The 26,984-nt window shown below is 45.7% G+C and overlaps 1 protein-coding gene across 40 annotated transcripts in view; it reads right to left on the reverse strand.

Moving 5' to 3' along the window:
- Positions 1-26,984, reverse strand: part of Pcbp3 (poly(rC) binding protein 3) — a 200,264-nt gene that overhangs the window by 42,488 nt on the left and 130,792 nt on the right. For 33 of the 40 annotated variants that reach the window (XR_380424.4, XR_380425.4, XR_871722.3 and 30 more), the window contains one exon: positions 21,519-21,651. Coding sequence is in view for 22 of the 40 variants with exons in the window: in XM_006513926.4 (XP_006513989.1) it covers positions 21,519-21,528 (10 nt within the window). In the remaining 18 variants the exon portion in view is untranslated. Of the gene's footprint in view, positions 1-478; positions 594-12,268; positions 12,401-18,388; positions 18,472-21,518; positions 21,652-26,984 lie in introns of those variants that run through there. The other 7 variants (XR_003948756.1, XM_030245196.1, XM_011243517.3 and 4 more) reach the window with 3 other exon arrangements.

Genomic DNA, 26,984 nt, shown 5'->3' on the forward strand with positions numbered 1-26,984 from the left:
CATTTATACACATATATACACATATACACATGCTATGTTATATATGTATATGTGTGTTATATTATGTACATGTTATACACATATGTTATATGTATACATGTTAGATATGTATGTATAATATATAACACACATACACACATATACATATACACATACATACACACATGTACATATATGACATAGCATATTATGTTATATGCATGCTATATACACATTTTATTTTTATATAACACATAATATGTTGCATACATACAAACATACATACATACATTAAAAAAGACAATGGGTGAAAGATCTGAAACTAGAAAACCACTAGGAAAAACTCTGTAACATTGGCTTCAGCAATGATTTAAAAAAAAATTCCCCAAAGCATAGGAAACAAAAGCAAAACCAGATAACAGGATTCAATCAGAGTAAAAAGCTTCTGCACAGTAAGGGAGACGATCAGCAGCTGGACAAGACTATCTATAAAGCAGACCTCTGATGCAGGCTGATGGCTAAAATAGACAGGACATCTCATCACAAGATAGCGAAGGATAGGCGGCAGGAGCTTCAGTAGACATTTCTCAACAGGGAACATGAGAGCCAGGGTCCTGCAAGAGCAAACCACAGAGAGATGCCACCTCGAGCTGTGTCCTGGTGCTGTCATCAAGAGACTAAATCCTATTAATAAGGAAGAAAGGGACACTCTGTACACAATTGGTAGAACTGTAACTAGTTCTACCATCATGAATACGGAAATTCTTGGAAATGCCATTCTTGGACACAGAACTCAAGGAGATGAAATTAATATGCCAGAGACATCTGCACCTCCATATCCACTGCAGAACTATTCACAACACAAGACATGGAATTGATCTGTGTCCAACAACTTATGATTAACAAGAAAAGGATTGTATATATACACAATAGAATGCTAATCTGTCGTTTAAAAATCATGTTATTCAGTCCAACATGGATGACCTTGCATGGGATTGTGTAAAGTGAAATCAACTGCTCAAAGTCACTTACATGTGAATTTGGGGGGGGATTTCCTTTTTTTTAATATACCTATTACTCTTAAGACTGATAATACTGCTTAATATATATGAATATATACATGTGAAATTTTAAAGTTGAACTCAAAGACGCAGAGAATAGAAGAGTGGAGTGGGGGATTGAAAAATTCCGGTTAAAGCATGTAAAGTGTCAGTTAGAGAGGAGAAATGCCTGCTAAGCGTGCATCTTATGGCATGGTCACTACAGTTCACAATTTTATACTCGTGAAAATGTCTGGCTCGTAGTGAATGAGATCACCACAAAAATGGTAAGTCTACAAGGCGAAGGGTATATTAATTTGCTTGGTTGAGTCGTTTTATACACACAGAACACTGATAAACAGGGCTTGGCAACATATGAACCAGTTATGCATAGTAACCAATCTTCCAGTAATGACGCGATATGGAAATCAACCAGCACAACCCACCAGATTAACAGAAGAAACACAGAGTCGCCCCAATGTAAGAAGAGAAGCCTTTGGCACATTCAGAACCCATAGAAGGTGTTTTAAAATGAAAAAGTCCTATGCAGATATAGGAAACACCCTTAAGGACAACTACCAAAGGCCAAACTCGATCCTGCTGTGGTCGGGCACAGATACTCCCACACTCCCACTACTCTTGCCTTGAAACACAAAGTTGGACGTGTAAAGCTTGATATGCCTGGTACCTGAGGAAAGGCCACACCCTCTTCTTCCTGGAACCCTCTTGTCTTCCCACCTCCATACGACTCAACCTAGACCTGTCCACAGGGTCTTATCTACTCCTGCCCCCTACTCTCTGGCCCAGCTGGCTGGCTTCTCTGGGATGACTAGATTTCTCTATGTATGTCTCAGGGATGGCTGCAGAAGGGTACTCTCAACACCCCCATTTTACCTGGGCCTGTTACCATCACCAGAGCCTACTGTGCTAGCCCCATCATGTGCTCCTCCCCTCTGTGTAAGCAGAGCGCTCATGCTCTCTCTTGTGAGTCTGGCCTGTGTTGCTGTAACACAGTACTGTTACCAGGCTCACCTGGCTCCTGATGCTGATGGCTGAAGTGCCAAACAGCGAAAAAGTTGGCATCCTAGTTTGGCAGGCCTCTGGATGCCTCAAAATACAGCAGGAGGAGGAAATGGCCACAGGCAAAGTTGGCTAAGAACATGGGGTGCCCCCTTCTCAACCTGCTCTCACTGAAAGCACACTCAGACCATAGCAGCCACCTTCATTCACCACCAAGTCCTGCTCAGAGCACACCTAAGGAACAGGGAACACACACCATGAACACTGAACCAATTCAATTTCTATACACATCCAAGATTACATATGGCTCCCCATACTCACAACCTTGGATTTAACCAACTGCTATTTGAAACCTCCCATTCTAGGAAGTTCCCAAAGGGTTCTCCAAGAGAAGATTTGAATTTGCCTAGCAGCATACTATGTCCACATCCTGCAGAGCTTTGCTGCTCAGAATATCTTAGACTCTCTAGTAAACAGTTGGAACATTTGCACATATTAGTTTGCCTGTCTTGAACACATACAGATATGTTTTGCCATTCTTTCCAAGTGTTATGGCATAAAAACTATGTAACATTTGCACTATAATTGTATTGTAAGTCACCCGAGGAAAAATATTTAAAAGGATAAGCATATAGTATATGTGATACTGCACTATTTTATAGAAGGGACTTGTCACTCAACTTTGGTACCCCGAGGTAGTGAGCCAATCATCACAGATGTGTCTCCATGGCTTCCCTGGGTATTCACCGCTTCATCTACCCTCCGAGGATCTGCTGGGGTCAGTCAGAGTACAATGAGGAAGCATAGACTTGAAGTGTTGGGGTTCTGTGGGACAGTCTCAACCACAGCAGGATAAATAAAGCCTGTGGAGTCTGAACTGTGATGTCCCAGCCACACTTCCACGAGAGGCCCACGCAAGTCTTGGCAGAGCATCCAGGCATCTGCCCCATGCCTCCAAGTGACCATTCTCTCAACTCAAGCCACCATTTTCAGAAAGAGGAGACAGCATGCTGCAGAAGAGAAGGGGTCTTCCCAAGGCTAGTACACAGGACCAGGAAAACTGTCATGAACCTAACCCCTAAAATAAAACCTTACGGGAATCTGTCAAGCTCTTGAACACAAAGACTGCTTTTTCTCTCTTGCTTGAACTGCTCTAATGGGAACACCTTGGTTTTGTCCCTGACTTCACTGGCCTCTTGCTCTACTTTATCATTTCCTTCCTTCTGCATGATTGCTCTGGTTTTAAATTTCCACAGCTGGAAACTCAGGACTGTCTGACCTTTCTTCTTTCCCAATGAAGCATTCCACACTCATTCTCAAGGCTGGATTTACTGATATATACACATATACACACACACTCTCTCTCTCTGAAAAAAACTTTAATGCATTACTTTTTTATTGTCCAAACTGTCAATTTCCTTTGATACTTCTTTGACCATTACATCATGTAGAGGTACGTGCTTTGATTTTTCAAGTATCTGGATGCTGACAAAAATTTTAATTCCATTCTCTGGCTAGAAAGCAAATTTCATACGATTTTAATCATTTAAAATTAGGAGGCCTTAAAACATTAGCATATTACACAGACTACAAGCTACTAAGTGAATAACCCGCACACACAGCAAGCTATTCATATCCTTTGTATTGTCCCATCGCCTCAGACTCTGGTCAGTTTCTCCTATCTGTTTTCTATCCATCAGTCTGGTTTACTGGCGTTCATTTGTCTTCATGCCATAGACTGGTCCCTGTTACTTCTATTCTGTTACTGAGTCCACACAATACATGACTTTGGTTATTATATTTTTCAGTTCCAAGACATTTATTTTTTATACCTCCTATTCCCTGTGGGTTGTTTTGCCTTTATATTTATTTCAAAAAGGTGAATTCTGGCTCCTAGTACCTGAAGTCTCTGGTCAGTCTGTTATGAGGCCATCCTTGGCCGGCATCTGTCAATCATTTCTCCCTCCATAGGTCAAGATCATTGGGTTTTGGTATTTTAATGTTACCTGTAGACCCTCCACTCACTATCATATGACTGCAAATGTTGCATAAATCTTAGGGGGAAGTTCCAGGTGGCCAGGTCCAGGGCTTCCTGTGTGCTACAGTTCCAATGTCAGGGCAGCCACAAGAGGTTCTGCAATGGCATGAAGTTGTGCAGTGACATGCTGTTGTACCGACACGTGCTGTCAAGTGTGCAGCACACACTGCACAACAGATTATCACAGCAGGAGGAGGGGAAAGGGAAGGGGGAGGGGGAGGGTCACTCCCTGTGTGTGTGTGTGTGGCTTTTTTTTTTTTTTTTTTTTTTTTTTTGTCAAAGGTTTTGCTGTGCTGCGTGCTATCAGATCCACACATACAGAGCCTCATCCTGGGTGTTACACACAGTAAGTAAGAGATCACTTTCTCTAGCTGATCCTCTGTGAGAGCCCAATACCTCCCGGGAAAAAGCCAGGGTCTTAGCTTGCTGGCCACCAAATGTGTCTCCAGGGCTAGGATGAGACTGAGAGAAGAGGTTGAAGTCCTCACACCCTGGGCCTGGGCCTAGTCCTTCCTCCCTCCTTCCTCTATGTTTAGATGTATGAGTCATCACTGCCTTGGACAACCTATGTAGAACTTTTTTTTTAAAGGAAAGGAAAACAAGTGGTGGAGTCTCTCCACTGAGTCCTAATGGGGCTCCCTCATTGCTGCTCAGATCCAAGTGCAGTACGGCCTCTGATCTCTGGGCAGAGCCGCCTCTGTGCCCAGGCTGAAACCCAGAGGCTGAGTTAGACTTCGATTCCCAGTCTGTCCCTGACATCAGCGTTCCACTGGAGCTGTTCTACACGTTCTTCCCAGAAGGCACAGTGGGTCCGTAGGAAGGAAAAAGCAGCTTGTGCTGCATTTTGACTAGAGCCCAAACCTTCCTTTAATTTTTATACTGATTAAAACAGCAAAAATCAGTTTATAACCAGAAATACTATAGTGAAATTCTGAAAAACCAAATTGCCTCATCACTCTTTCAAATAGCACTCAAGCCAACAAATGCTAGTAAAGGAGATGCTGCTGTAGCAAGAAGTGCTCTGCAACTATACAGCTGGACGGCCGGGTGGCTGGGCGGCTGGGCGGCTATACGGCTGGGCAGTTGTACTGCTGGGCGGCTGTACTGCTGGCTGACTGTACTGCTGAGTGACTGTCCTGCTGGGCAGCTGTCCTGCGGGGCAACTGTTCAGTGGCAGCAGCCAAGTGCGATTGGTGCCCATGAGTGTGAGTGTGTGTATACACGTCTGCCCTCTGTGTAGATACACCTCCTGTCCTCTCTCAACGGCTCACCTTTGCTTTACATGGAGCAAGGAGGTGCTAGGAAGATAATCAGCAGGCAGATTCCAGGCCAGGCTCCTCACCACCAGCAGGCTGATTATGCACTATTTCCACACAGCTCAAAAACGAACCTGTGCTTCAGACTAGAGGAACAAGACCTTAACATTGTAAATGTCCTGATGGCAAGATTTCTTGCAGAAGGGAAGCAGACTTCAGGGGAAACACAGAAATAGTTAACAGGCACCCTGGATCTTGCACCAGCAATCACTTCCTCAGTAGGTGCAACTTCCCAGAGTCCCTCATTATAAGAGCTCTCAGCAAGACAGCGATGCAGAGCACCGGCAGCCACACATCTGTGGCCATGCAACCATGGTGAGTGCTGTCAAGGCCAGTGGCTCTGGCCTGCTCTCATTATCTGTGCTCTGTCCAGGCTGCACTCAGGGCCTCAGCTGTCTAGGAGGGATGCGGGATGGGGGCAAAGCAAACAGACTTGATTTATTCTGTTTAACAGCTCACTGCCCACATCAGGGTGCATGAGGCCATGGCAGCAGAAGCCGACAAAGCTGATTAGCTGCTTCATTCTCCTTGAGAGACTCACAATGTATGTAGGTCCTTGAGGCCATCCAGGCTGAGGGAGATTTCTGCAGTTTAATGCTCTTGCCAGTCACAGTTAGCATTAGAAAGATGTTCGGGACTTATACAACCTTGATTTCAGAGAACATCCTAAATAGCCTGTTCAGCTGTCACTCAAGTGTCAGGACAAAAAGTGACAAGGCTAGGAGCAATGAGCTCAGCCCTTCTGCCTTGCTCCAGGGGCTACTCATGGGCCTGGACTGGAACCTGCGGTGCTCTTTCTCTTCTCTTTCAAGCAATGGGCCAGGTTTCAATGAGCGCTGCTGACAGCTCTAAATCCTACAATAAATAATAATAATACCATCCCAATATGCAACCCACATCAGTATACACATCTTTCTCAAATGTCCTCATTTAAAAAATACTGATATCTTTAATGTGGAGGCTAAGCGTAAGAGTTGAGTCCTCTGACATTACAGACACAGAGTTGTATCTCGCATTCAGGGTGTGGAAAAGCCCTGTCCATCACTGTGTCCTGCACCCCAGATAGCAGAATCTCTGCATGCTCTTTGTCTCTCCCAGACACTCTGGTTAAAGCAGGAACTCAATCATATCAGGGCCTTCCATAGGCCCACAACAAAGAGATTCTGGAACATTCCATATCACTATCTTTCTGTAGTTCTCATCAGGGATCAGGCATGAAGAGTGGGTGAATACAGCCAAAACTATAATTGGGGCACCGTTCAGTGGAGAAATCAGACTTGGGGTTAGGACAGCTTAAAACAATCATGGTTCAAAGTCAACACTGGATCCTTGTCATGTCTTGCAAATCTATGTCCTATATGCTTCCTATAGGCCAAAGCTCTAGTAGAAAAAAGGTCAAAGTCTATACTCTATAGAAAGTAGAAAGAATTTCCTGTGACTCCAGAATCCCTGAGAAAATGAAGAAGAAGATGGGGTGAGACATCCCCTAGGCAGGACTGGTCCTAGAAGATCATCCAGGACAAGCATCTTGAATGGCAAAGGAACAGTTGGACCCCTGCTAGAAGATGTCTATGAACAATGAAGCTGGGAGCAGGAGAGGCCATGCTGGGCTAAGCATTGTGGAACAGAAGTAGCTGAAGTCCATGGAGCCCATTCACCATGCAACAGCAAAGACCTCATGTCTTCTAATCTGATCTGAAGGTTACTGTGCAGCTCAGTACTGCAATCTGGAACATACAATGGCCTAAGGACATAGCCGATGATTTCAGAGAGCAATGAAATGGACCAGGGTCTGCAGAGCAGGGAGGCCAGCCAATCAGAGCCCAAGGACAGCTAAGATTAGATGTAGCCTTCAACAAGGGATCCTGAGACATCTCCAAACCAGGTTGGAAGTTCTAGTTAAGTACTGACCTGGCAACTTGCATGCAATGGGCTACTTTGGAGGTGGCAGAGCTCTCTACCTTGGACTTGGGTGGTCTAAGAACTCCCTCTGAGTGTACTTTCAGCCTTTTAGTAACTTCCTGCTTGAGTGCCACATGTCCCGATATGTAGCATGTGAGGACCTCCAGGGTATTTAGTGGATGCATCTTTCCATTATGGGCATGGCGGGAAACTGCAACAGAGGATAGGTAGGCATAGGAAGGCCCAGGGGCAGTCGTAAGGGATTTTATCACAGTGACTAAACTAACATGTTTATACCCCCCCCCAGGTTAAAATGTAAAATTTTACAAAGATACCATTTGGAAGAATTTTTTTTTTAAAGTTCAGAATTGGGGAATAACCCTAGAAAAGTGATGTATGGAATTTCTACATAGAAAAGCAGACCCAAGAAGATCCAAGAGACTTAAATAATTAGAGCCGAGGACATTACTTCTTTCAAACTCATCTATAGAGATAGAGATATAGAGATATAGAGATAGAGAGTTAATTCTATAGGCAAATTCATTTCACATTTGAAAAATTTATGGGGTCAAGAGCAGTGCCAGAGAACATCCCACGGAGAACATCCACCATGCAACATGAGCCTGTGACTTCAGTCCTGGCCTGCAGCTCACTGTCCAGGGCAGCACTGTGATGCTACCATCTGGGATGGATGCTGGGAAAGAGAAGCTGGGAAGACTTCCTGTTTAGGATTCCACACAAAGCCACAGCTGCATATCTGTGTTAGATGTGAGGAGAGAAGAAGAGATGGAGGACGTAAGAGACAGAAACTGGTGCTTAACATCTGGCAAGCAGGGGATGGACTTTCAGGACGTAGCACTCAGCCAACTGGGCAGGCAAGTAGGAACATGAGGCCTGAGCATTCCCTTAAACAGTCTACCCTCAGGCCCACCCCAGTGGTTCCAACAGTAAGCATCAACTGGAAACCTTGGATAGCATATTGTACAAAGTAAGGAAAAGACTCCTTAGACAAGTGGTTCACAACCTATGGGTCAAGACTCTTTTGGGGGTTGAATGATCCATTCACAAGGGTCATGTACGACCATTAGAAAGCACAGATATTTACAATTCATAACCATGACAAAATTACAGTTATGAAATAACAACAAAATACTTTTATGGTTGGGGGTCACCGCAACAGGAGTAACTGTCTTAAAGTGTTGTAACTTTAGGAAGGTTGAGAACCACTACCTTAGACCTAAAAAGCTATTAGTGGCTAAGACAAAGACTGAGATGATGAACCACATTAGAATTAAGATTCTCTGTGTCCACAGACACTGTCAACAGGGAGAAAGGCAGCCCATATGCAGAGGTTTGCTGCATGGGCTTTCACTACTAAGGCTTCCAAAGCAAGGAACATCTTTATGCTGCACATGGAGAAGGGGCAGGAGCCTTTAAGAAGCACATCATGAAGATGTGTCCATATGACACATATATAGTATATATATATAGTATAGTTGGCCTCTGTGTCTGTGGCTTTCATATTCAACCAACAGATTAAAAAATATTTGGAAAAATATTGGACAGAACTTTTTAAAAAAAAAATAGTATTTCTTCAGTAACACAGTATGACAGCTGTGTTCAGATCCTTTATAGTGCATTAGGTATTCTAAGTTACCTAGATATGATTTAAAGCACATAAAAAGGTATGCGAGAAAAAAAAAAAAAAAGGTATGCGAGAGTCCCATCAAATACTGTACCATCTGACGAGCATCTGGGGAATTCTGGGACATGTGTGAGGAGTTGTGGGGTAGATATGGGACCAATACCCCAGGGGATGTGGAGGGATGGCTGTTTCTCAAAAGTCAGTCAGCCTCAACAGTTAAGAGGAAGCACAATTTAAAGTCACCATGTCAGTCAGCATGTGATGACAGGATGACTATACTACAACAAAATCTTATCAGACAGACTAGAAATTGCTTAGCAGGTTTAAGGCCATGCTGCCCTCATCTCCTGGGGACCCACATGATAGAAAGAGAGAACAGGGACTCCACGTGTGCTAGAGCACATGAGCATTGACATGCACACCACCCATAAATAAACTAAAAAACTAAAATTGTAACGGGGAAGACCTGGGGAGCAGCGGCACAATGAGGAGGCTTCCTTGTTGCATTCCATTGTGTGTTCACTTGGGAAAGGCATTGGAAAAACAATGAAATGAACCATGCATTTCAGCTAAGATCCAATCCCAGATTCTGCCTAGCCCAGGGGTTCTCAACCTCCCTAACGCTGTGACCCTTTAATACAGTTCCTCATGTTTCGGTAACCCCCAACCATAAAATTATTTTCATTGCTACTTCATAACTGTCATTTTGCTACTGTTATGAGTCATAAATATCTGCATTTTTCTGATGGCTTTCTGCGATCCCTGTGAAAAGGTCATTCAACTCCAAAGGGGTCTTGACCCACAGGTTGAGAAACACTGGGCTAGCCAGAAATGGTAATAGTTTAAACTAAATGATAATATGTAGGCTCAGCAGTACATAGGTAGACTAATGCTACATAATACCTTTGTAAGTTTATTCTTTGTGTAGACAGATGTGTGCTAGGTACTGTCTCCACCACACCTGGGTGACGAATGCAGCCAGGGCAGGTAAGAAAGACACATAGACAGAAGATAGGATGTGGGTACTAGGACAGGACACTCATCAGGCACAGCATGTAAGCTCCCACACAGATAATGGAAAAGCACTGAATATAATTCACAGTATCACTGATCAGATCAAACCAGAGGAAATAGCTGGAAGCACATCTAAGTGGGTGGGGTGAAGATAATTCACTAAAGCACAAATGGCTGCACCACACACGTGCCTGGTTTCACATCTGTGTCCATGTTATTATTTTTTACTGGTGGTGGGTAGTAAACACCAAGAACTCCAAATTCTGACTACTATCAAAACGAAGGACCACAGGTAGTGAGAGTGCAGGAATCAAGGAAGCTTTTCAAAATGTATCTTTTGAAGGAGAAGATGCTGCCTGCATGATAAGCAGGAAAGAAGAATTTTCAGGAAATTCAAATCCTAAGCAGCCATGGAAGGAAGGGCTATGGGAAGTGGGGTCTCTGAACTGGGCCCCAGAGGATGAGAGACCCCACCTTATCACCGCCTCTCACTGACTCCTTTAAGACCCAAGCAATGTGCTAAGTTGGACAAGGAGCACATCAGGTGTCATGAAGCCGCCAGGCAGTCTCGCTGCTGCTGCCTGATGGGACAAATGTTTATCGTGCCCACTGCTGTGTGTTCGCTTCCTTAATGTGGTGTCACAGAAAAGAAATCTTGGGCCCTGCTCCCAGAGTGTCACAAGGGCTCTGTTCCAAGATGGCCGCTGGGTCCCTCCCATTTCCAATGAAATGCTGTCCCTGTGGCAGGAAGTATGGTTGCCCCTCCTAAGGAAACAGCTACAAGGGAACCCGTGGGAAAATGAGCCTCTTCCCTTTGTTAAACCCTAGGCATGAGGACCGAAGCCTAAAACCTGGGTGAACTGCTTCCCCTATCACTCCTAGAAGTTAGTCGGGAGGAGCCTCTGTGACCATGGCACACTCTGTGCCCAAGTGTCCCAGCAAGAACTGAGGAACACACATTCTGCTCTGTAGTGGCCTGCTGCTGGCTCTAAGAGGGTCTTCCTCTTAGTTGAGGAGCTTTTGTATACAGGAGGCAAGAAGGGACAGGGCAGCCACATATGGCACAGTACCAAGTCCAGAGATGGGATGTTCTGTCATCCTCAGAACTATGCGCCATGCAATGCAGAGCTTCCTGATCCCTGCCTAGAAAGCTTCTTCAGAGAATGCGAAGAGTCCTGTAGATGCCATGAGGCCGATCCCCCTGTCCTAAGACATAGCTCAGTCTCATGGGAGGGCACAGTGGGAAAAGATATGGACGGATCACTGCTTCTTTAATACATGGATGAGGACAAGGGCAAAGGAAGCTTTCCATGGTTGGCAGTGTGGTGACACAGTGGCCTGGCACAGGGCCATCAGCCCCACGAGGAAGGGAATTAACACTGTAGGCATGGCTTTTAGCAGTCTGGTTCTCCTAAGGCTGCAGGCAGAATGGACAGCAGGCACCAAGATCACAAAGATCTCCATAGAGGTCAGAGTGGGGCAAGGGAAGAACAAAGCCAGTTTCCCCAGGAGGGTGTTCATGGCAAAGCCCCAGGCACGCAGCCATCAATGAGTTTAGAACTCTCATTCATCAACAAAGACAAAAATCATTGATTATGATTAACCCTGACAGAGAAAAAAAAAACAAGCTAAATTAGCTTGATAGGTCACCTCTTTGTGTCACAAGGTCTAGGCAGTAATATCGCACTGTTGTCCTGCAAAATGCATATTACTTCAGATAAATCAGAAAACATATAACTGAGATCATTAAGAATCTTTCTAAATGAATTTTTTTTAAAAAAAGGAGAAGGATGAAAGACTGAAGTGAAAATAAGATTACAGATAGAAGCGACACTGACAAGCAGTGTAAGAATGTAAAGGGAATAGAAATGAGTGACGCACAGAAAAGCTAATGCAAAGTGAAAGAAAAATGCAAGAGAAACACATTGGAGAAATAAAACATAAAAGGAAGTTTAGACAAATCTGAAGCAACATAACAAGTACAAAAAAACTCAAGAGCAAACCGAAGCTTGGAGTGTGACTAATTATACAGGATCAAATTAAGGCTCTAAAACCCTGCGAGCCGATGGCTGGCCTCTCGGCAGCGCTGATCTGGAAATGGCCTCGATGAACCCAGGGGAAAGCAGCCTGCGATCCAGGCCCCTGAGGGTCGCTGAAATCCACAGACTCGAGGCTTGGTGACTAGAGCCAGAGGCTACAGTCAGGAAAGTCCCTAAGACCCCTGCCTCCCACTCACAGAGTCCTGCACCCAAGTCTCATGGTTGCCAAGGATCTGCGTGCACGTGCACAGACATCAGTATCCTGGAGGTGTCACCTGTCCATGTGTGCCTCAGGGCATCTGCTGGGCTCTGGCAATGTCCAGGCTGGGCTGACTCAGTAGGGAGCTGTGCAAAGGCAGCTCAAGTATTCAGCCTCCATGCCTCGTGACAGCACTGAGCTGCCCCACTTCCCGCATGCAGCTCAGGATTAGATTTAATCCCCAGGACAGCAGTGCCCCAGAGGTGCTGCTCTGGCTTCAATCCGCTCATGGCCTAATCCCTAAAGCCTCACTCACTGCTGCTGCTTTAATTTATTTCGGATGCATTTGGCTTTTTTATTTTTTTAAATGTCAGTGTATGTGACAGACAAAGAAATGGATGTGGAGATGAAAATTAAACTCTGTATTCACTTGCCAAAATATGAATGTAGACTTCTGAACTTAAAAATTGCATAAGCAAAAAAAAAAAAAAAAAAAAGTTCAAAGCCCCAAGCTAGGTATCTAGGTCCTTAAAGTTGAAGCTATTGGATTCCACCAGAAGGAGCCAGGTTGTGGAGGCTGCCAAGCAAGAGCATTACTGAGCAAGATCTAAAGGAGACGCCATATGGTCCCCACCAGAAGAGGTGAGGCAGGGAGTTCTGGTATCAACTCCAGTTCACTTCCAGGCCCATCCTTTCTTCCTAATGCCATGGGCCCAGGGTCTTTGGACACTAGAAATTGTTCACTGGATACATTCCCAAGGACCAGTCAGAAACAATTCCCAATCAGTGCAGAGATATTGGGACCCTTGGGGTGTTGCAGGTAAACACCTCTGAGTCCATTGTTGGGCTGATATCATTCCTGGGCTCAGCCAACAACAGTGTCTGAAGCCCAAACATATGTCTCTAGTTGTCCAGAGCAGGGGTTTCTCAAGATGTGGCTGTCACAGTAGAATCTTCTTTAAGAGTGACAGAAATGTCAGCAAAATTATTCTGGAAAATACTCCAGCTAGCCACATTCCGCATGTCCCAGTAACTAGGCTTTGCCGAGGCCTGCCTTGCACAAGTACAGCACTTCATACGTGCCCGGGACTTACACTTTAGGTGCAGACACAATCATGGCACAAATAATAAAGAAGGATAGCTCAAATGTCACACAGCACTTACCATACAAAACTAATTTGAAACCTAGAACACTCACATCCAAAGTGAGGCATTGCCAGGCAGCCATTGATGGCTCTCACACAGCACCGCAGTATTCTGCAGCATCCCCTGTCCCCTCCAGGCCAGCCTTTGTGACACTGAGACTCATCCATGCTGCTGTGTAACAGGTGTGTGTCTCAGTCAGTAGCACAGATCTCATCACAGAACTCCACAGCGTGACCACCTGGTCTCCTACTGATGGTGTCAGCAGTCACTAGTTTGGGCCAGAGAAAGAAGCCACTGTGGCCTGGAATCTGGGTGTCCATGGGGTCATGTCAGAACTCACTTCACCCAAGTTTCACATATCCTGATGGTGAGAATTAAAGGTCTTCCTTATGTTTATTTATTATGCACTTTCTTTTCTTTAAAGATTTACTTTATGTATGTGAGTACACTATTGCTGTCCTCAGAGACAACAGAAGAGGGCATCAGATTCCATTACAGATGGCTGTGAGCCACCATGGGGTTGCTGGGAATTGAACTGAGAACCTCTGGAAGAGCAGCCAGTGCTTGTAACCAATGAGCCATTTCTCTAGCCTCTATCTATCTATCTATCTATCTATCTATCTATCTATCTATCTATCTATCTATCTATTAAATAAACCATAATGTGGCAAACATTTCAGACATGGATATCTTTGCACAATATGGATTAATCAGAGAAAAGACTTGGCTTGCAGCAAAAACTGTAGATTCAAAGGGTATTTACACTAACATGTTGGCAGACTTGACCAGCACTTTCTACAAAGCAGTGCAGATCACACCTGAGCAAGCCTGCAGGGTATGTGGGCAGGCTGCCATCCTGACTCCTGCGCATGAGGCTGTGAGTCCATTCCCACTGTGCACTCCCTAAGACCTGCACATTGTCTGTCCGATTATGGTTCTGTGCTTTGCTGTAGCATTACTGCATTTTGAAAGATGCTACCAAAATGACAAGGTGGCAGAGTTCCTGCACACCATCATGTACTCATGCCTTCTGGGGGCAAGGGGTCACCTACAATGCCTCTTCAAAAGGACATACAGTAAACATAAAATTTCTCTGCCTGTAGTTCATTATTCTGTCCCAAAATGTGTGTAGAGTTTGAAATTTAGTACTTTAAAAGGTAGCTTTCTAATTGACCCAATAGCATTTGTTGACTAGTTTATTCATTCTTACTGAGCTAATAGAGCAAAACTAGACATTCTTACCTGTCTCTGCCCTTTATTCCTACTTGACATGTTGATTATTCTCTTGTATGTCTTTCACACACACACACACATGGACATGCATGTACGCATATATGCTCATAGCCATGCATGCCTGTGGAAACCAGAGGACAACTTCAGATGTTCCTACGTGCAACCCTCTTTGCTTTTTGAGATGAGTCACTTACTGGCCAGCGAGTTCCCAGGGATCCACCTGTCTTTGCCCCTTCACTGCAGGGGTATTTATGCCTGGCTTTTTAATGTGGGTTCTGGGGACTGAATTTAGGTCCCATGAGTACTTTACTGAGCACCCACACACACGTATGCATAGCAGTCCTGATAGCATGTTCTTATACAGGTTTCTTTCTTTCTGTCCCCACAGTGTTAGAACGACTATACCCCACATCAGCAGCTTAGAATGGGTGTACCTGTGCAAAGGAAGAGAGGGAGGCAGGCAGCTTTCAAAGTCCAGCACCATGAAGCAGAAAGAGAGTTCACACCCATGCAGTCCTTAGCTTTGCCCTTGAATCCCAGCCCCAGACAGGTCCTTTGTTCAGTAAGACCATCTGGTTAGAGACCTCACGTGACTACTCCAGTCTCCTCACCTCTCTAGGCTATCCCACTGAGTGGCCTTTGTACCCCCATCCCAAGGGAGGTTCCTGAGTCAGCAGGGGTCACAGTTTCTGCCACATCCTTTCCTGCCCCAGCACTGGCCTTGGGCTTATGCTAGAACTCTTCTTCAGTGCTAGCACTGTACAGGTTCCTGATCTCCACAAGCCTCTGAGCCCCGAGCAGGTGCACACGGGGCAACCTGTGTCCTATCCTACAGAAAGCTCTGGTTGTACAACTGAAGCAGTGTGACTTGGTCCCGCAGGCCCGACAGGGTGGTCTGCTTGCACCTGACCATGTCAACACTGGCAGCATCCTCTGCTCTTCCAGAGCTGGTACTCGGGCAGACACTCTGCACCAACTCCAGCTGCCACACCAGGGTTCTCAGACCCCGAGTGGCTATTATATACATACATAATATATATATTTGGTACCTGGGAGGCCTGTCCTGCCTGGCTCCGGAGGCTCTAACTCCACTGATTTAAGGGGCTAAGGGGGGAATCAGCATCTCCAGAATCATTAGGGGATGGTGGGGATGCAGAGGTCACACCTAGACAACCAGAGTAACCATGATGTAATGCAGAAACCATAATTATGGGGTTGGGGGAGTTGCTGAAAGGGAGGCTGGATTCTATGGAAGAAGACCTACAACCTTGTCATGTGTAAGAAGCATTCTCCCGATCCGTCCCTAAGGGGTCTAAAGCAGCAAGCAGAAATCAGTCAGTGCAGACCTTCAGAGACTGGGCCCAGCTCTGCCCATTTCAGGGGACCTAAACACGATCATGAACCCCAATTAATATGATCAGTGGAACCCTTGCCCCAGGCTGCTTCACAAGGCCATGGTGCTTTCAAATGACAGTTGGGCATGTTTACCAGTTTCTAATCACAAAACTGGGTTGGAGCCACTCAGCAGGTGCCAGAAGCATGTATTTTTTGGGACCTCCTGACCCCAACTCTCAATATGGAGACATTAAACCTCTGAGTTCCCTGCCTTCTGAAGCCTTATTCCATCAGAGTAGACATGTCTCATTAGGTGGCTCTGGCTGGGCAGTGCTCCCCACTCCAGACCCTCCCCAGGTTTCTTTGCCCAGTGGAAGAATGCTTTGTTGAGGCTTCTGGCCTATGATCAGGGCCCAGCTGTCTCCTGGAATAGCGCATCCTTCTCATACACAGAATATGGAATGATGACTTGTTTCAGACACTAGTACACCCAACTCCACAGGGGACCCTTCAAGTCCCACATCGACCACAGCTCAACACCATGAATATGATGAGGATAGTGTGGACAGGAAGGGTCATTCTGTGTGTGTGTGTGTGTGTGTGCAGTGGGGGGGGGGTAAGGACAGGCACATAGGCAGACACTCCAGCCTGTATTAGGGCTCTCCTCTGCACAGTACCATAGGGCATGGACCTATTGCTTCCTCATAGTTATATTTGTAATCTCTTCTAAGAGTCCTCAGGCATATCCAGATCCCACAGCCGGGCTCATCTCCAGAGGCAGCAGGCCTCAGCCCTCACCAGAGGAATGATAGTGAACATTGTAAGTTGAGATGTCACATGAACATGTATGGGTGTCACAGCTGTATGCCTTTGTCTTCACATGCTATAGATGAGTGCTCATTAAAAGCCTGGTTTCTGGGATACATGTTACATAAAGGTACAATGAAAGAGAAGATGTTCAAACTGCATCCGGGTATGGGGCTTTCTCCAGGCATCAGATTAACAGCCACAAATATGGAGAATGTTACAAATTTCTACTCTCTCTTAGTCAAACAAACGAAAACCCCAAACAAACAAACAAAACTCTATGCTTCCTCAACATTGAAAAATAGTTAAATATTCTTTAAAACAACAGTTCTTAGCTTTCCTAATGCTGCGACCCTTTAATACAGTTCCTCATGTGGTGACCCCCGAGCCATAAAATTATTTTGTTGCTACTTCACAACTGCATCCTTGCTCCTGTTGTGAATCCTAGTGTAAATATCTAATATGAAGATCTCTGATATGAGATCCCAGAGGGGCCGCAACCCATACCCTGAGAACTACTGCTTTAGAATGTCAACACGAGACTGCAGATTGATCGTACCAGGAGTCCTTGTGAGCTTTGCACAGCTACTGTACCACACATAGAGATAGACAACAGTGTAAATAAAACCCAAAGTGCTTGTGCATATTCTTACAATGCTGGCCATATATCCCTGTCCCCTGGAGAATTACAATAAGCACAAATTTCATCTGAAAGGAAAAAAATTTTTTCCCGGTGGAACATACTCACATTAAATTGTTACAATTCTTATTTTGGTACACTATTTCTGGAAGTATTTCTCTGTGTCTGAATATGGCAGACATAGCCAGATCTGGCAAACACATACATGCTACAACTTGCTTGTCAAACATACACATCGGAACATCCTGAGTGCACTGAAATTATTTACAAGACAGGCAAAAATGTGAAATGTTATTATTTATAAGCTGTAAATGCATATTAATTTTGCCAAGGTTTATAAACTATTACACACTCTCACACATGCTTAACCATGTGTGGATCACGTTCAATGACGTGCCCTGCAATAATAAGATAAGTAGTAAATGCTCAATATAAATATTAAACTCCAAAATGTACAGATTCCATTTATTAATAATGTGTGCGCATCAGTCTTTTGATATTTGGACTTCATAGTGTTCTTACCCATGGAAGCAAATAACTGTCCGAGTAACTTCCGAGGTGGAAGTCTCCAACAGAGACAAGCCCAAAGGAGCTAGTTGAGCCAGAGAGCATTAGGTCCCTGTTCCTAAGGATACTCATATGGCCAAGGGTAAAGATTATATTCCCTTCTACAGTTGGTATTTATGATAGATAAAATATCTGTAAGATTGTATGCTTATTTTTTTTTTTGGTAAATAATGTCATCTCAATAGCAAAGATCACTAGAATGGCATTTACTCTCCCTAAAAACTGACTTATGAAAGCAGAGGACCTTACCGCCGCTAGCACACACAACCCAGTTCCACTCTTCCCACTGCCCAGCAGCTCTCTGTGTGCCATTATGGCAGTTCCTTTGGTACCTTCTCCCAACGCATCACATACGTGACCTCGGCATGCTCCGCCACACCACCTGAAGATCTGAGCTAGGATTTAGTCAGTCTTAGCCACCTGTCCTGCTCCATTGACCGCTCACCCAGGCCCACAGAATCCCCTTACCTCAGAACAAAGCAGCCCTGTGGGGTCAAGAGGATCAAGTTGGATGTGGGAACCAGACAGATGGTTACTCTTCCCGTTTAGAGAAGATGAAATGCTAACAGAGAAAAATTAGAGTGATGTTTTGTTCTCAACCGAAAGAGGCCACCCATCCCATTGGCCTGGGGTGGGAACCGCGTGACATCGCCCAGGCACATGTGACCTACTTTTCGCCCAGCTCCCCTTGTGCCCTTGGAGGGGCACCCAGCACCCGTGGCTGTCATTTCAATGGCTCCTACCCCCAACAGGACTGAACAAGCCAGTGTGCCTGCAGGACATATGCATAGCAGCTCAGCCTGAAATGGGGAGGGGGGATTGGCTAGCATTAATCCCGACATAGCTTTTCATATCAGCCATTGTCATTGTGCTGACCATCCACATACAGCTTGGGCAGAGGTGGGTCCCCAGCCACTGACTATGGGGTTGCCTCAGATTGACTGGAGACATTTGCAAGTGCATAGAAAATTCCTCACCAGAATTAGTTATCCAAAAGGACCCAGACTGGAAATCCCTGCCTTCCCTATTTTTAATTCACTGTAGTCAGCCCTGAAAAGCAAGTCTATGCACACACTCAAAAGGTGTTCCAGATGTGGGCTGTGATATGCTCATGCAGGATGCAGGGACTGTGTGAGGACCTCTAGGCTCAAATACCTGAGACCTAAATGGAGGGGAATCGTGCATATTGGCCACCATCGAACTGAGCAGTTCTCCTATCAAGCAGGAGAGAGTGGCTATCCCATGCTACTTTGATATTGATATGTTAATTTTACCCCCACCACTTATGTAAGATCAGAGGAGGTAATGACCAAAACACAAGAAAGCACATATAAGGACAAAGCCAGGAAGAGCTATGGGTGTACTAGAAGGCAGACTGCTCAGTGAAAGGAGCTGGTCACTGTGAGCACAGAAATTGCTAGTAACTCTGCAATGTCCACCACAGCACAGAAAAGAAAGGAGTCCTGAAGCCTCACTGTACTGGCTGGTTTTATGGTCAACTTGACACAGCTGGAGTTATCACAGAGAAAGGAGCTTCAGTTAGGGAAATGCATCCACGAGATCCAGCTGTGGGGCATTTTCTTGGTTGGTGATCAAGGTGGGAGGGCCCATTGTGGGTGGTGCCATATCTGGGCTGGTAGTCTTGGGTTCTATAAGAAAGCAGGCTGAGCAAGCCAGGGGAAGCAAGCCAGTAAGTAACATCCCTCCGTGGATCTGCATCAGCTCCTGCTTCCTGACCTGCTTGTGTTCCTGTCCTGACTTCCTTTGGTGATGAACAGCAGTGTAGAATTGTAAACTGAATAAACCCTTTACTCCCCAACTTGCTTTGTCTTGTGATCTCCCTGGCATGTATTATTTATAGTATACAATTTCTGGGTCAAAAACTACATAAATTATGTCAGGGATGCATGCCTGCAATGCTAGCACTCTGATTTGCTGGTCTCTGATCGGCCACTCATTCAGGGAATGTGTGCCTGGGAAGGACCATGGACTTTCACATAGGGCTCAGCAAGTCCTAGAGGGATGTTCTGGGCAGTGCAGGGAGATTACTGGAGGAACTAGGTCCTTCATCTTACCTGGGAATTAAGGCAGACAACAGCAGGAACCTAGCCAACCCAGGACACTGACTCAGCAGAGACTGTGCTGTAAGAACTCTGGCCTGCAGGCATACCAGGGCCCTTAACATCTTGAAATCAGAGTTCCGTGATTACCTCTATGGGACCTTTGCAAGAACCACAAAATCGGCCCCTTTAACATTGCCTCCTGGTTCAGAAGGCCCACCACGTCCCTCTCCTCTCCAAGAGTATAGAAGTATTCTACCCCAATAATTGTGGGGGTGGGGCCGGAGGGTTAGGGAGAAAGCCTTCAATGATGTATGGCTAGCTGCCTGCCCATAATCTTCCCACACTAAGTAAGCTCTTGCCTATGCTGCTCTAAGTAATTCCAGGAAGTCATTAGTGCACTGAGACACAGTTGGATAGACTTATCCCTTTGGTCTGTCATTGCCCTCTCTTTCTGGGATGAATAAAAACAGGCTCTTCAGAAAAAGCCACATGGCATCGGATGAGCTGTGTTTGCTCTCTCTTGACGCACACCCATACCCAGGACCCTGATTCTGCAAACCCTCTCCCACCTTGACCAACGAGTCATAACTGTACTGTCCAGCTTAGCCGGCAAGGGCTGACCCATGAAGTTCCCTAAGGACTGGTAAGGTTCTAAAGTGGGGTGCAGGCCTGGCCAGAGGAACAGAGGGGGTGGCTTAGAGATTGCTCCCCAAAACATTTCTCCCACTCGACCAGAGTGATTCCCCAAGAGCTAACCCTCCAGTCAGTTGCTCTGTGGTTCCACTACTACCTGCATAGAGGGCCTAGGTACATGCTTGTCCCCAGTGTCTGTGCACTGAGGCCCCTTACTGCTGCATGGGCCCTTTCTAACAACTTCTGGGAGTTCTCATGGGGCTTCAATATGCAGGTCTGGGCTGCCATGAGCCTATGGGAGGCACTGAAAGAAGAGAGAGAGTAACCTTGTGGCCTTCTCTCTCCCACTGTCTTCTGCTTTCCAGAACTCATGGTGTTCATTCAAAGTTGCAACGGGTGGTAGAAGTCTTTATTCACTGCCACACACCCAACCAGAAAGCACCTGGCCTTCTTATTACCTATACCGTCAGAAAGCATTATGAATGACGATGAGCAACCGGAATTAAATGATTCTCTCTACCATCGTATCAGCAAGCAGAAAATTGGAATAAAACCCCATGGTGACCAGCAGTGTTTGGGCATAGACTTCCGTTCTCCAGACTCTAAACCTGTGTTTGCCTCGTGATTCCTGGTTGCTCAGGCCAACTGCAGGAGAGGGGTCCAGCCCATGTGGGTAGCCTCTGGGGTGGACTGGGCTTGAGGGTATACACGCATAATTTGCTCACAGCTCCGGGAAAGAGTCCAAAGCATATACAGAATCTCAGGGCCCAGAGGAATAGAGCAGGACAAAACACAGAACAGTGCCACTGCCAACACGAGTGTTCCTTAAAGCTGAGCCTGGCCTTGCTGCCGCCATGCCCGGTGAACGAACAAACAAACAGCAGGGCTTTAGGGTAACTCACCTTCCCCCATAGGCAGGCTCTATGGTTCAAAGCAGGCCCATAGATCCAAATGCTGAAGCGCACTGTGGCTCAGAGCACCAGCCACCGAAACTGAAGGTCTCTGGCAGGGCTGGCTTGGCTGGAGCTCACCTACCTGAAAGAGAAACACAGGTGAGTACTGAGCTCTCAACTCCTGGGCCTTGACCTTAGGACCAGCAGCCTTTCTTTCCCCATTCAGCAGAGCCATTCAGACATTCAAAGGTCTCTGAAGTGGCCAAGGCTAAGGTCTATGTGGGGAGGATATGTAACAACAGGGATGACCACGGGATGGTGCCAGAACAGCACAATAGAGGCAAAGGAACACAAAGAAGTGTCTATTTCACAGCAGGTGTCCCAGAGGAGATGCTGAGGAATTGTATGACTGGTCTGCTTATAATATTTAGCATACCTGCCTTCTACTTACAATGTTTAGCATATATGTCTTCTGCTTATAAGCTTTAGCATATGTATCTGCATAGGCACTAGGTTTGTAATGACAGTTATTAGATACACACTAAGTGCATTGCTGGTTTTCTAGTTCTCAGTCCACACATGCAAGACCACCAGGCTCTTCAACGTCACCTTGCAGGGTTGCTGCCGGATACCTGTCCACCCTGCCTTCTCCTCTCCTGCCTCTCCACAGCCTCAGCCTATGCTTCTGGCCTTTCACTTTGGGAATTCAGATTTGGTGCCAACACCATACGTTTGATTTCTGGTTACACGCATCACTTTGTCATTATGCTCCTTGCTGTCTGTTCTACAGGTAATATCTACAGCACTCACACATGATTCTGTTCTACAGGTAATATCTACAGCACGCACACATGATTCTGTTCTACAGGTAATATCTACAGCACGCACGCATGATTCTGTTCTACAGGTACATATCTACAGCACGCACACATGATTCTGTTCTACAGGTAATATCTACAGCACGCACACATGATTCTGTTCTACAGGTAATATCTACAGCACGCACGCATGATTCTGTTCTACAGGTAATATCTACAGCACGCACACATGATTCTGTTCTACAGGTAATATCTACAGCACGCACACATGATTCTGTTCTACAGGTAATATCTATAGCACGCACGCATGATTCTGTTCTACAGGTAATATCTACAGCACGCACACATGATTCTGTTCTACAGGTAATATCTACAGCATGCACGCATGATTCTGTTCTACAGGTACATATCTACAGCACGCACACATGATTCTGTTCTACAGGTAATATCTACAGCACGCACGCATGATTCTGTTCTACAGGTAATATCTACAGCACACATGCATGATTAATAGCGCACTAAACAGGCTTCCATATACAGGATTTTGTGCTTGGACCTGTGAGATCAGTGCGCCAACGGTAATCACAACCTAGGCTGTGTCTGCCCTTGCCAGAGCTGTCCAGCTGAGCAGCTGAGGGAGGCTGCTTCCTGCAGGTGTGGGCGACTCGCCCACAGCATAAAGTTCCAAGGCAAAGAAGGAGAATACACTGGCATGAAGGGATCCTGTAACAGCCAAGGTAGAAAGGAACCCACCCCCACCCTTCTTCGTGGGTCCCAGAGCTGGGAAAGCTGTTGCACAGATGTGGCACTGAACGCTGAGTGCCAGTGTGTGGGGCACTGAATGTGTATATGGTATATGAACTAAGAAAATATTTAAAAAGTTAAACAAAGGGGTAAAGAGGTTCCTCACTGGTAAAGAGCCTGCTTATAAACATGAAGACATGAGTGAGTTCAGCCCCAAGCAGCTGCATATAAAGCAAAATGCAGCGGCATACACTTATAATCCCAGAGCTGAGAAAGCAGAGGCAGGGGGATTCCTGAGAGTTGCTGGTCAGTTAGCCTAGCCAGATTGGTAAGTTTTGATAAAAGACTCTCTCTCAAAAAAAAATATTGAGGGACATATCTAATAGTAATCTGAATTCTACACAAATATACATGTATGTGTACTTGCACATACCATGAAAATGCATGCACATGCAGGCACACACACACACATTAAACAAAGTAAGAGTCAGATATGGCTTTTTCCACCTGTCATTTCCGCACTAAGAGAGCCAATGCAGGAGGATCATAAGTTCAAGGCTATCCTACAATACATAGCAAGACCTTCATTCACAAAACCCTGGGTCTGCTCTCCAATCCTACACAAAGAGATCCTCTATTAACCATTGCAGCATTAGCTTGTATTCGTCTTCATCCCATCCCCACCCTGAATCACACTGGCACGATGTGGCGATTAAAAGCACACAGCCTACTTGTTCCCACACTGAGAACAGGCGCTGTGGGAGGGGACTGGAACCTTTAAGTGAGTGAGTGAAGTACAGAGAAGGAAGCTGAAGCTGAAGCCACAAGCGGTGAACACCACAGGGCCCTGCTCAGGTGTCCTGCCGGAACTATGCAACATCCCAAGAGTCACAGTGAAACCTCTGAGAGAGAATCCAGCCCAGGGAACCCTTGTCCCCGGCATCACAAGTGCCATTCCCCAGAGGAGGCCTCATCTAGAGACCCCCTCAAAAGTGACTCACTAGTGTTCCAGGTTTAGTGACAAGCATTCTGAAGACAGTGATGTGCCAACACTAAAATGGGTGTCTGGAGGAGAAAGCACCCAAACAGCAGCATCTCCCAGGTCCCTGTCCAAGGCCCTCAGAATTCTAGAAGCAAGGGCAGTTTTTCTCAAATCGGCATTGAGAATTCTCCTGTCAATCAACATGGGGCAAGAAAAAGACCATAAAGATTCTGTCCTGATGTTACAGTGAAGTGGTCAGAGCCATTTGCCATGAAGGAACAATAAAACTTGCAGGGGAAAGAAGGGGAGCACTGTGGGGCTCTTGTAGCAATGGTGGTGGTGGCCACAGCGCAGATGGCAGAAGCGTGGGCAGCCCACACACAACTCCAGAAGCAAGGCCAAGAGTGAGGGCAGACGGCTTCAGGACCAACTCCTGGGCCTCCAGTTGGGAAATGATGGACATGAGAACTAACAGTCATGGACGGAGGTGCTTCAGAGGAGCTGGGGCAATGGAGGATGAAGGCGCTCAGAGCATGTTGGAGAGCTAAATCGAGTGCGAGAGAGCAGAACAGAGTTTACTTCAGAAACAAGGGAGCTAAGACAGTGCAAGGCATCAGGTGTTCATCTCCTTTCCAGGTATCCCACTCAGGGTGTTTGCTTTTTGTTTGTTTGCTTATGATTTATTTTATGTGCATGAGTGTTTTGCCTGTATGTGCGTCACATGCATGCAGTACCTGCAGAGGCCAGAAGAGGGTATCCAATCCCCTGGAACTGAAGTTTCAAATGGTTGTGAGCCACAGTGTGGGTACTGGGAATTTATCGATGTCCTCTGCAAGAGCAACAAGTGCTCTTAACTACCAAGCCACCTAGCCCCTTGCAGTTTTGCTTTTGTTTAAAGCTGCATTTTGCTGTCCAGCAGGAAGGGATATTTTCTATAGCACATGTCTCCATCAGACATTTGGCCTTGTTAGTGCGGACACCATAACCCTTTAGGGTAGATAGGAAACAAGGCACAGAGTATCTCTTGGGGTAAATGACCTTCTCGACGTGACGCTCATTACACTTTGGAGAAGAAACAAAGGTTTCACTCATGGCAAAACTCACACCCACCACAAAGCAGGACACTGGGCTGAAAATACTTGAGAGTGAACCTGAGTCTCTAATGAAACTGTGTGTACTTTTCTCTTCATTTCTCCGTAAACAACACAGTACAACTACTTATAGGGTATTGCACATTTCGAGCGATTCAGAGATGATTTAACATATGTGATAGATGTGACCGTGATATGTAGTATGAAGTTACTCTCTGAACTTCCGTGTCCATGTGGGTAGGGTGAAGGGGTGGGTCTTAGAACCAATGTCCTAGACATGTTGATATAAATATGTCAGATATAAAAATAAATCTTGAGAACTAAAGGATTATAAAAGGAAAGGATATAAAAGATATATAGCAGACTATAAAAGGAGAAACTATAGACAACATACCACATATTAAAAAGATATACAACAAAGAGGACTATGCTAAGTACAGGCTCAGTTCTGAGGGATGGGATATCCCTCAGTTATATCAGAAGACACATGCACAGGCTTCCCTGCCTAGTCAAAGTTCCAGGTTAGGTCTGCAGAGCTATGCTCTCTATGGGAGACCCAAAGACTTTACAAAAATAAAAGCTAAGCACAAGGAGCAGGCAAAAGTCCATCATCGTGATACACAGGAGGGAAGGGACAGGGCCATAATGTGGTCTCCAAGCCTGAGTGAGACCCAGCAGGTACCTCCTCCCCCAGAGACTTCACTCCCAATGAAGTTGTTTGGTGATGAACATATAGCAATTAAGTAGCAGAGAGGCAGTTATATGACACAGAAGCTTCAGCTGCAAGAAAAGGCAGCATAAACACAGAAGATCTGAGCAAGGGTCATGGTCAACCCTTCCGCCAGGCAATGAGGGGTCAATAGTGAATAGGCAGGGACATTGACAGGTCAGAGGAGACAGGGAGGATGGAATACCAACTGGGCCGGAGACTGCAAAGGCATCTTAGCACATTTGAAATGTCCACCCAAAACCCAACTTACTGTAGGTCACAGAGATCAACCCTGGTACGATTTATATGAATAGAAAAGGGAGGTATCGTAGCCGGGTGGTGGTAGCGCACACCTTTAATCCCAGCACTTGGGAGGCAGAGGCAGGCGGATTTTTGAGTTTGAGGCCAGCCTGGTCTACAAAGTGAGTTCCAGGACAGCCAGGGCTATACAGAGAAACCCTGTCTCGGGAAAAAAAAAAAAAAGGAGAGAAAGAAAGAGAGAGAGAGAGAGAGAGAGAGAGAGAGAGAGAGAGAGAGAGAGACAGAGAGACAGAGAGACAGAGAGACAGAGAAAAGAAAAAAGAAGGGAAGGGGAGGGGAGGGGAGGGGAGGGGAGGGGAGGGGAGGGGAGGTATCAGAGGGCAGTGCTATTTTGACACAATGTGCTAAAACGGCTGCATTTGAGTTTATAACTCAAAGTTGCTCGGGCATACTTTGGTCAGTTCTGCCTATCTTTTTACTTAGGATCTTAGAGACTTGTGGCCAGCTTGAATCTTCTTTATGAAGAGCTCCCCACCTTAGGAAGCCCTGTGGTGGAAGAGTGCACGTTTCAGCTTTCTGGTGCCATTGGTGTTCTTAACCAGTTCTAGATTAAAACACAGTAGCGAAATAGTAAGATGTAGTGGCTAAAACTTAAGACGTGGAGCTGAATAGCTTTAACCAAAGGACAGTTTGCATCACATGAAGAGCATTCAGGAAAAGATTCATTAAATTAGCCAGCAAGAAGTAGTAGTGTGAGCCACAGAATCATTCCTCCTATGTTACTCAAAGGCCTGGAGACCCAGCGCTTGTACAGCTGAATAGGAGACAATGAAAGTCCAGGAAGCCAGCTTGGCTGTCCCTTCTCTTCAC

The sequence above is a fragment of the Mus musculus genome, chromosome 10 (assembly GCF_000001635.26).
Source record: "Mus musculus strain C57BL/6J chromosome 10, GRCm38.p6 C57BL/6J".
NCBI lineage: Eukaryota > Metazoa > Chordata > Mammalia > Rodentia > Muridae > Mus > Mus musculus.